Consider the following 10,500-nt stretch of genomic DNA (forward strand, 5'->3'; position numbering starts at 1 on the left):
CCAAAACAAGTAAAATGCAAAGCTCAAGTTCAAAGGACAGGGAAATATGTCCCACTCCCAGTGAAGCAAAGACAAAGGTAAAGATGCTAGGAGAGTGAAGAATTGAAACCAATAATCAAGCTACACTAATAATAGAGTAAGATCCAAATTGACTGTACCTTTACAATGCCCACCAGCCAATCAGGAGTGAGTGTGCAAATTAACCCAATAAAAATGGCAGGTTAATTTGCATAGGCAGGTGCCTAGTGGCCTGGGGCTTCTGCACGACCCAGCTGCTCCGGGCCTCTGGGCAGTGTGGGAAGGCAGAAAGGTAGCTCTGGGCTGGAGTGTAGGCAGTGCCCAGGGGAAGAAAGGCCCATTCTTGCATAAATTTCATGCATCCGGCCTCTAGTCTATCATAATGATCTTATGATTTCCTGTGTCAGTATGAGAAACAGATAGAAATAGATGAGACACTGTACTTGTTCAACTATCCATTTTGCTATTATTGAAGGCCCTGGCTCCATGTATAAGACTGTCATTTTGGAAGTTATATATAGGAATTTAAAAAATTGATGAACTAAACCTCTAAGGTAGGGGTGTCGAACTCAATCAGAGAAGGGGCCAAAATCTAAAATCCAGCCAAAATCGCGGGCCGATGGTTTATTGAACAGTCATAAACTGACAATGTCATAAACTGACAGTGGAGTGCAGTGATGACAGCGCGGTGCGGGCCACATTGCAAGGCCTGGCGGGCTGGATTTGGCCCGCGGGCCGTGTGTTTGACACATGTGCTCTAAGACAATGTTTTCCTGATTGTGTTTAGTAACATTATGGTGTGTGAATCCCACTAATTAAAAATAGCAAATATCAGAGTGAATTAACTGAATGAGTTAAGGGTGTTTTTAAATGAAAACATTTGCTCCTGTTACGGATGAATACCTACATGTGTATTCAGTCATATTATAAAAGGCATTTCTTCCTAGTGGTTAAAAAAAGTCTGAAAGCCACTGTTTTAAATTAGTTTCTAACTACAAGATGTCATTGAGTCTTGGACATTCTCCTTTTTAGAAATATTCCTTTGGTGGTACAAGTCATCTGACTTGAAAAATGAACAATTTTTATAGTGCTAGTTGCTTCCTTTGTACCTGTGTCTAATACAGGAGCAGTTTCTTTTCAAATCAATCAACAACTAAGGAGGTTTAATAGGCAGGTGCTTTCATTTATGTGCTGTTAACACCCATGACTCTGGTTACTGGTGGCCCATGCTTGAAATTATTTCTAAAGTATTTACCTTCTCCATTTAGCTTGCTCACTGTTAGCTTCCTGATGCTGGTTTAGAATAGAAGCACCTCCCTGTTGTATTTCTCAATAATACAGTTACCTTGTGTCAGGAAGATTTATGATCAGCTTATCTTTTTCAGATTTCAATGTTTGCGTCATCCTGTCTGCGAGCTGTGGCCTATCTGAGAGCAGCAGCGGCTCCAGCCAGCAGCAGCTGTGCGGCCTCCTCCAGAGGCAAGGTCTCTGCTGTTGGCTCATCCGCTGGCTCTGTTCTCGCACCTGAGCAGGTAGGTCTCCATGCACTCACCCCACAGCCACGCCAACCTGCAAAGCCAGGGAGAATGCTCCAGAGAATAAGACTTATCAACAGGTTGGTACTTATTTGTATATTAATGTTAGGATTATTTGATGCGAAGATTAACAAGGGTTCTATAAGTTTAATTAGTTAATACCTGTGTTAGTAAGAGAAGCTAAAAATAGTTAAATATTATAAATAGCTTGCTTTCGCATGCATTTTAAGATGTCGAACTTTTAGGAAAACTTTACCTATGGAAAGTTCGGATATTTGGTAAGCTGAAATATGATTTTTTTAAAAAATTTATCTTTGTTGTCAAAAGCATTGCAGAGGTCCCCTTTTGAAATATGATTTTGAAAACCTCCTTTTCTTGTACATGAAAAAGGAAATTCCATGTTGTGTATTTGGCTTGTTTTAGCATAATAAAAGGAGTCTTCCTAGAGATTTTTATAGGTTTTGACATTAAAATGTATGGTATTGTTACTATATACTAAATTACAAAACTAAAATCTGATTTGCACAACTATTATTTGGTAATAATCTTGGCTCATTTCTGAATGACTTCACACGTGAATGTGTGTGTGTCTTTACATGCCATATATTAGCTCAATTAACTTAAGAATCTTTTATTTATGATTATTGAAATCTAATACCTATTATCTTATACATGTACACATTCAGGTATAGTCTATTGACCACAATATTGCAGTAGATTGTTTTCCCTCTTATCTGTGGGACTATGGTGATGTATAAACAAACAAATGGATTTTGCCATGTTTCCTGTTTCTTCAGGATGAAAATGGTTTGCTTCCAATGATGGCTTACCCCGAGAATCAGGACCTAAACATTTGGAAATTCTGTTTTCCCTGCTTCTTGTCTCTTTCTTTCCCTTAAAGTAAGTATTTTTCAAAAATGTGCTCAGTATTTTAATAAAATTATTGGATAAATTTCAGAGCTACAAACATATTTTAGGAATAAAATTATTATCAAGTCCTAATTTTGTTTCCAAACTTAGAAGGTAGAACAAATTTGCATGGTGTTAGCTCAGAAATTTAGCAAAAGTATGATTTTAATATGAAGGTAAAAATAACTCATAGAAAGAATTATGTAAGCAAAAGAAGCACAAATAATATAAACATATTAATAACGATTTAACAATACTTTTTCAAAGTTTCACTTGAAACTTAATTCATATACAATACACTTGATTTTATTAAATATATTTCTTCTGATTATGAAAGCAAACACTCTCATAGTAGGAAATGTGGAAGATATCCCACCTTGACCGCCACGCTCCATGGTCACAGCCACTGACCTGGCCCAAACCACCATCTTCATCCCCTGGGGCAGTGCCTCGGCTTCCTCATCATCGCCTCACTTTTGTCCTTGCCTTCTGCCTCTGTTCTCAGCACAGCTGGCACAATTAATCTGTTAGAATGGGTCAGATCATGTGGCTGGATTCAACATGCTTTGGCGCCTTCCTTGTCACACAAGGGCAGAGCTAAAATTCTTACTGTGGCCTCAGGCCCTATTCAGTGCAGCCTCGTGCAGCGTCTCTGGCGTCCCCATCTATTTTTCTCTCCAACCACACTAATCTGTGCTATTTTGCAAACGCACTAGGCATGCTCCCACTTCAGGACCTTTGCTCTCTGTATCCTCTAGTTCAGTGGTTCCCAACCTTTTTCTGGCCGTCTCACCTAAATAAACATCTCTAAAATCCTGATGCCCTCCCCTGTGACATACCATTCTTACTATTCAAAAAGTGAACTCCTATTCACGTGGAGGGAGCCTAAAAGGCCAAAGAACATGGCATCCATGCAAGAGAAAATATAATAAAAGAACAAAAGGACAGTTGAAGTAGTGAGGAAGAAATCACTAAGAAATTGTTTTAAATAATAATAATAATATGAAGTGATATGAAAAAATAGCAAATAAACTTTCAAGACATATAATAGAGAAATGAAATGCATAAATATGTCACAGTATATATTTGTAAACTGTATATGAGGCCCCTAGTCTAGGACCATAAGAAATGTGAAAAATTTACTGTTAATTACTCATTCTGGAATTGCCCCCCCCTTAAAAATCAAATTGTCCCCTTGTGGGGTGTGTGCCTCATGCTGGGAACCACTGCTGTAGCTGGATTGCACTTCCTCCAGATGCCCACGTGGTTAGCTCCTCACTTTCTTCAGGTCAAATTCAAAGTCATCTTATTTTAGTCTTCCTTAGCTACCTTATTAATGGATCATTTACGTGGACAAAAAAAAAAAAATCATTAAGAATTTGGCAAAGGTAGCCTTGGAGAAAGTGACGGGTGGTCAGAAGCTAACATCTCCAAGAAATAAAGAGAAATGACGTGGGCATCCATAGATGAGTATAGCCGGAGGAGACATAGTGTGAATACAGGACTTCAAAGCTTGCAGATGGTGGAGTTTAGAAAGGCAGGAGGAACACTGATCTGCAATGACGATGAGAACCAGAGGACACTTCCTCTTCCCCCAGGTCCTAGAGTGTAAAGGGGTTCTGGCGATGCAGGAGATAAATCTGTTACCTTTGGCAGAGGACAAGGGGTGAAGTATTATCAGAGGAGAGACAATTTTCGTTAAACCAAGTGAGGAAGCATATAGAAAAGAGTTGGAGGAAGTAGAGTGATGACTGTAAGCTCCAAAGGGCACATTTGGAGGGCTTTGTGAGTAATGGTCCATTAAGAGATGGGTTCAGTAGTTGTATACAACGGTATGGAAATGAGGGACTGAGCAATTAGACATGGATGTTGGATGAAGTCAGGGACAAAGGACATGGTGGGATTAGTGTGGATGGCCCTTCATTGGGACATTGTGAGCACTCTACCAGCCAGTTCCTGTCCTGCTATCAGAGCTATTGAAAACTATAACTCCTGCCAATATATTTTTAATTCATCTGTCATTTTCAAACATCAGGTGATTAGATCATTTGCACAGAATGTTTGCTTAGCTAGATAATTAATGAGAAATTTATTTACTTTCCATCCAACTATTGTATGTTCAACTTGAATAATTTGTATATACAGAGAACAATCATTTCTAGCTATCTAAAATTTTAAAGTTGAAAGAAAAGAAACAAAACCACTGTTATGTCATGTTCTTAGGTAACCATTCAAGTCATGATACCATCATAGGGCATTTACTTAAACAAGAAAATCTAAAAACAAATTATAACACTTAAAAAAAACTCACATAAAAGTGATGTGTAATATTGTTAAATTGGGCAGAAAATTATTCTATTGAAATGTCATATTAACAATTTCCAAGACACTATTCTTAAGGCTTTATTTCTCTGAAATCAGGTTGTAACATATGAGGAGGGAAGCCTCTGAGTTGTTTAGTTTTTATCTGGAAACCTAACATTTAGATGCACGAATACAGGGCATATAAAATTGGCAAATGATTTTTTTCATCTTCTATGAACATACTCTTCCAAAATTGAACACACTTCCCCTTTCTCCTCACTTTCTCTTACTGTTTTTTTTGATCCCAGTTTCTCCTTATTCATCTTGAGTGAATCTGCTCAAGATGACATCAAGTAAGAATGATTATTTAACTGATAGTTATTAATTAGCAAACACTTGTAAATAGTTATTAGGGTAAGCTGCTTTGTTCCTTTAATATGCCAATAATGTAAGTAAAAGAAAGAAGAAAAAAGAAGGGAATAGGAAGGAAAAAAAAAAAAGTCTAAGTAAAAGATTAGCAACTTAACCAATAGAGTTTAGTTGAGTGCATACTTAAACTTCATAGTGAAAAATACATTCTTTTGGTAAATTTTAATTATAAGTAAAATGTTGCTTAGTTCAATAACCTAGTTTTTAGTCTACTGTTTGTTCTTTCATTAAATGGGTCTGGGTATCTATTTTTTTTTTTTTAAATATGCTTTTATTGACTTCAGAGAGGAAGGGAGAGGGAGAGAGAAGTAGAAACATCAGTGATAAGAGTCATTAACTGGCTGCCTCCTGTACAACTCCTATGGGGGATGGAGCCCACAACCTTGGCATGTGGGCTGACAGGGAATCAAACTGGGACCTCCTGGTTCATAAGTTGATTTTCAACCCCTGAACCACACCAGCTGGGCCTGGGTATCTATTGAAATAAATCTTATGATTTATATCATATGAGTATGTTTCTTCTTGGGAAAAGAAGTTAGAAAAGGGTTTTTGGAATAGGTGTTTTAAACTTATTAGAATATGCATTTTACTTTCTAAATATTCTATTCATCCAATTTTAGTTTTAGATAAATTTAGATTTCTAGGTGACCTTGGTCTATACTGTCAGCCCAGAGGGAATGGGAAGGATGAAAAGGAAGGCAAACTCCTGCCGAAGTCGGTTTGGCTCAGTGGTAGAGCGTCGGTCTGCGGACTGAAAGGTCCCAGGTTCGATTCCAGCCAAGGGCATGTATGTTGGTTGCGGGCACATTCCCGGTGGGGGGTGTGCAAGAGGCAGCTGGTCGATGTTTCTCTCTCATCGACGTTTCTAGCTCTCTATCTCTCTCCCTTCCTCCTCTCTGTAAAAATACCAATAAAATATATATTAAAAAAAAAAAAAAAGAAAAAGAAAAGGAAGGCAAACTCCTAGAATTCTAAGGCTTGTTTTATTTTTTTTTAGCAGTTTCACAATATACTAGTAATGTCGGGTTATTCATTGATTGCCATAAATTTAGATTCTTTCTCCAAACTGCCATCTATCTATCTATCATCATCTATCATCTCTACTGTATAATGTTGCAAAAATACTGCAAATTTCATAATTTAGCTGATAATTGCAGAATCATATAGTAACAAAAGGGACATTTCTAAACTGGGTCCCGTGAAGCTTTGAGGTTCCTCAGTGAGGCCTGAGGAGAAGGCTAGTAAAAGGATGCATCTCTGTTTTTAAAAGTTTACTTTTCTCTGTTTTATAAATTGAGATTGCATGAGAAAAGATTATAATGGATTTCAGAGGTTGAAAAAGAAAAATGAGCTCCAGTACCTGCCCACAGCACACACTAAAGCTCCAGTGCCTTGGGCTCTCAGCTCAGCCTCTTTCCTCTACGCACTGCCTCCTTACCACCCAGCTTGGTAAAATATTAAAAACCCTTAATACTTTCCAGGGGTCTTCAAACTACGGCCCGTGGGCCACATGTGGCCCGCAGAGGAGTCTGATCCGGCCCGCCAGGTTTTTTGGGCAGTGAGCGCAGCCGAGGTGTTACAGTAGAAATTAGTAGTTCATATAGTCCGGCCCTCCAGCTCTCTGAGGGACCGTGATCTGGCCCCCACTTTAAAAAGTTTGAGGACCCCTGCTAGGCCACAATGACATTTCAGTTGGTGCCATTACTCAAAACATTCTGCATTCTTATATGAAAGTTCAAAGCTTAATGCTCTTGACAATAGTTTATCTGAATTGATCTTTTCTGGGTTAGTAAAAAAAAAAAAAAAAAAGGAACTGTACTAGTAATTGAGACATCAGGTCTTATTCCAGCTTTAATGATTTTATGAACGAAGCCTCAATTCCTTGCTAATAAAATTGTCATGTCTTCCTTATAAAGAATCATGTTGCTAATTATCGATGTCAAAATGTTAAATGAAACAATGCATGGAATATATGTGTAAGTGCTTTGCAAAGTGGAAGTAAAGGTATATATATATTTCTTTCCACTATAATCAATTATAAAGTAAAAAATATTTTTAAAATGTGATCAAATGCAAAAACAGAATACAGTGGTACCTCGACATACGAGTGCCTTGAGATACGAGTGTTTTGAGATACGAGTCGCCGAGCGAGCGATATTTTGCTTTGAAATACGAGCAATTTGACATACGAGCAAGGTTACGGAACGAATTAAACTCGTATGTCGAGGTACCACTGTATTACTTCTGTACAAGAGACACCTTAAAATATTTCACTTTTTTTTTTTCCCACTAAGGCATTCCAATTCTAAGCTTTTGGGCAATTTGAATCTACCCTTTAGAATATGACCTCCCTTACAAAACTTCCATAGGTTAAAGCATGTGAAAAATTCATCATTTGGTCTTCTCTGACTTATAAAAGTGGCAGTTTTATATACTTCTACCTAATGATTCAGCTTTTCATTTCTAGCACAGTATCTGACATCAAGTAGATGTTAAAAAACTATTAAACTCAACTATTGAACAAGATTTAGAAATAAAGCCCTTTCCAAATAATTATTGTTCAGTAAGAAGTAATAGGTAACTCTGTTAGAAGTGAGAGAAATCAAATTGCCAATGATTCACTCTTTTTATTTTTTTCCCCCTCCCAGGTTTTTTGGGATAGCCATATGAGAATAAAAGGTGGAACTGTAACCTGACTCAAAGGAAGATTCAACACACAAAGGAAAACATAAACTGGTGGACAGCCTTCAGGAGCGATGCCCTTTTGCCACAATATAATGAACATTTCCTGTATGAACAGCACCTGGTCAAATGATGTCCGGGCTTCCCTGTATAGTTTAATGGTGCTCATAATTCTGACCACAGTGGCTGGCAACCTCATAGTTATTATTTCCATATCACACTTCAAGCAGCTTCATACCCCCACAAATTGGCTCATCCATTCCATGGCCACGGTGGACTTCCTGCTGGGCTGCTTGGTCATGCCTTGTAGCATGGTGAGATCCGTTGAGCACTGCTGGCCTTTCGGGGAAGTCTTCTGCAAAATCCACACCAGCACCGACATCATGCTGAGCTCGGCATCCATCTTCCACCTGTCCTTCATTTCCATTGACCGGTACTACGCTGTGTGTGACCCGCTGCGGTACAAGGCCAAGATCAGCATCTTGGTTATTTTTGTGATGATCTCCATCAGCTGGAGCGTCCCTGCCCTTTTTGCATTTGGGATGATCTTCCTGGGGCTAAACTTCAAAGGAGCTGAGCAGATGTATTACGAACACACCCACTGTGTAGGGGGTTGTTCCGTCTTCTTTAGCAAAACACCCGGGGTTCTGGCCTTCATGACTTCTTTCTACATACCTGGGTCTATTATGTTGTATGTCTATTATAGGATATACTTCATAGCTAAAGGGCAGGCAAGATCCATTCACAATGCACACCTGAAGCTTCAAATTGGGTTGGAAGAGAAAAGTGGAATTTCAGGAAACAAAGAACGCAAAGCTGCGAAGACTTTAGGGATCGTGATGGGAGTTTTCCTCCTTTGCTGGTGTCCTTTCTTTATCTGCACAGTTATGGATCCTTTCCTGGACTACACTATCCCGCCCACCTTGAATGATGCATTGATTTGGTTCGGCTACTTGAACTCTACTTTTAACCCAATGATTTATGCATTCTTCTATCCCTGGTTCAGAAGAGCGTTGAAGATGATTCTATTTGGTAAAATTTTCCAAAAAGATTCATCTCGGTGTCAATTATTTTTAGAATCAAATCCATAGGATTATAATACCTTACTGTTTTTGCAAAACAGCTGGTGACGATATTTATGAATACCACAGGCACCAACTGTATTGTCTTTAAGTCAGTGACTTGATTTAAAGAATGTCTAATAAGGCAGGATGATTATCTCCTGCTTCCTACTTGGGATTTAGTGCATATAACCTTTGCCCTTCTTACCATACATAGGAAGCTTTGCAAGTCCAGAATTTAAGGTACTACATTTAAAAAAGCTTTTCCTGTTTTTTTTCATGTACCACCACGGAATTGAAAGTGGTCCTTTACTCAGTTATTCAGCAGTAGAAACCATAAGCTGCACTGGAAATGCAAATTAGAGTACTTTGTCATATATTTGCTTAAATATGTATTGTTTTTTGTGTTGTTGTTTTTTTGTAAAATCAGCTAAAATTGCACATAAATGTTATTTATTAAATAATTATCTATATATACTTTGCCATTTACCACAAATTCTTAATATATATTCTAATTATTTTTTACATTTATTTTTTATTTTTTTTCTGTTTGTATTCTAATTTTTAAATATCTCTATTTTCATCTCTTGAATATAGGTATTCCTAATTCTCATACTTGTAGGAAATTCGCAAAATTAAGAAAAAATATCATAAAGCCACATAAGGAAGAAAAATATCACTACATCTCACTTCCTGAAATAACTATATTATTTAAAATTTTTAAAAACATTTTGAGTGATTATATATTTCATTGTATATTTTTAGCTATTTCCCTATTATTGACAGCGTAGTTCTTTTTTAATTCCTTTTTATTAAAAAATAGAAATTAAATTTGTTTCTGTCTGTTACCTGCTATTGAAGTTCATGAAAGTATCTGGAAGGATTTTAGCCATATTTCAAGATTATTCTTGGTATGGCAGGACTCAAAATGTAAGCTACACAAAGTAAAACAAATCCACTCCCTGGGCTCCAGGCTGTCCAAAAGAGAGGCTGTCACCCATCAAAGCAGTGATACCGGAGGGATAATAAGAGGCATAATCAGAATAGACATGCCAAGCTTGTTAGGGTAACAAATACAAAAAGAGGGACAAATGGTGGTTTCAAATAAGATCCCCAAAAAGGAAGTGAGCAAACATTTTTTTTTAATATATATTTTATTGATTTTTTTACAGAGAGGAAGAGAGAGGGATAGAGAGTTGGAAACATCGATCAGTTGTGTCTCCTGCACACCTCCTACTGGGGATGTGCCCGCAACCAAGGTACATGGCCCTTGACCGGAATGGAACCTGGGACCTTCAGTCCGCAGGCCCACACTCTATCCACTGAGCCAAACCGGTCAGGGCATGAGCAAACATTCTAAATGATGAGCAGTGATCTGCCATGAGCTGTTTCTCATTCAGACGTCCCACAGTCTCTTTCTTGTTGGTAGCACCAGCGGCTGGGATTTATCTATTTATTAATAGTGACTTAAGCTGCTGAGTAAATTCAAACAAGGCAGCCAATTTTAAATGAAAGGAAAGTTTCTGCATGTAAATTTCTGTTCACAAACCTGATGCTCTGAG

The 10,500-nt window shown here is 37.9% G+C and overlaps 1 protein-coding gene across 2 annotated transcripts; it reads left to right on the forward strand.

The window, feature by feature from the left end:
• Positions 1 to 1,259: 1,259 nt before the first annotated feature.
• On the forward strand, positions 1,260 to 10,241 carry LOC311625993 (trace amine-associated receptor 1). Of its 2 annotated transcripts, none has more exons than XM_084890814.1 (2): positions 1,260 to 1,550; positions 7,844 to 10,241. In XM_084890814.1, exon 2 carries the CDS (start codon positions 7,952 to 7,954, stop codon positions 8,966 to 8,968), a length of 1,017 nt encoding a protein of 338 aa, XP_084746940.1. In that variant the 5' UTR covers positions 1,260 to 1,550; positions 7,844 to 7,951; the 3' UTR covers positions 8,969 to 10,241. The 2 variants fall into 2 exon arrangements, with proteins under 2 accessions (XP_084746940.1, XP_084746939.1); XM_084890813.1 differs by lacking the exon at positions 1,260 to 1,550 and adding an exon at positions 1,914 to 2,453.
• Positions 10,242 to 10,500: the final 259 nt, after the last annotated feature.

The sequence above is a fragment of the Pipistrellus hanaki genome, assembly GCF_964339955.1.
Source record: "Pipistrellus hanaki genome assembly, chromosome: 7".
Taxonomy (NCBI): Eukaryota; Metazoa; Chordata; class Mammalia; order Chiroptera; family Vespertilionidae; genus Pipistrellus; species Pipistrellus hanaki.

Bases quoted from the DNA above. Each gene is read 5' to 3' on its own strand.
- LOC311625993 (XM_084890814.1), top strand. From the start codon at position 7,952: ATGCCCTTTTGCCACAATATAATGAACATTTCCTGTATGAACAGCACC.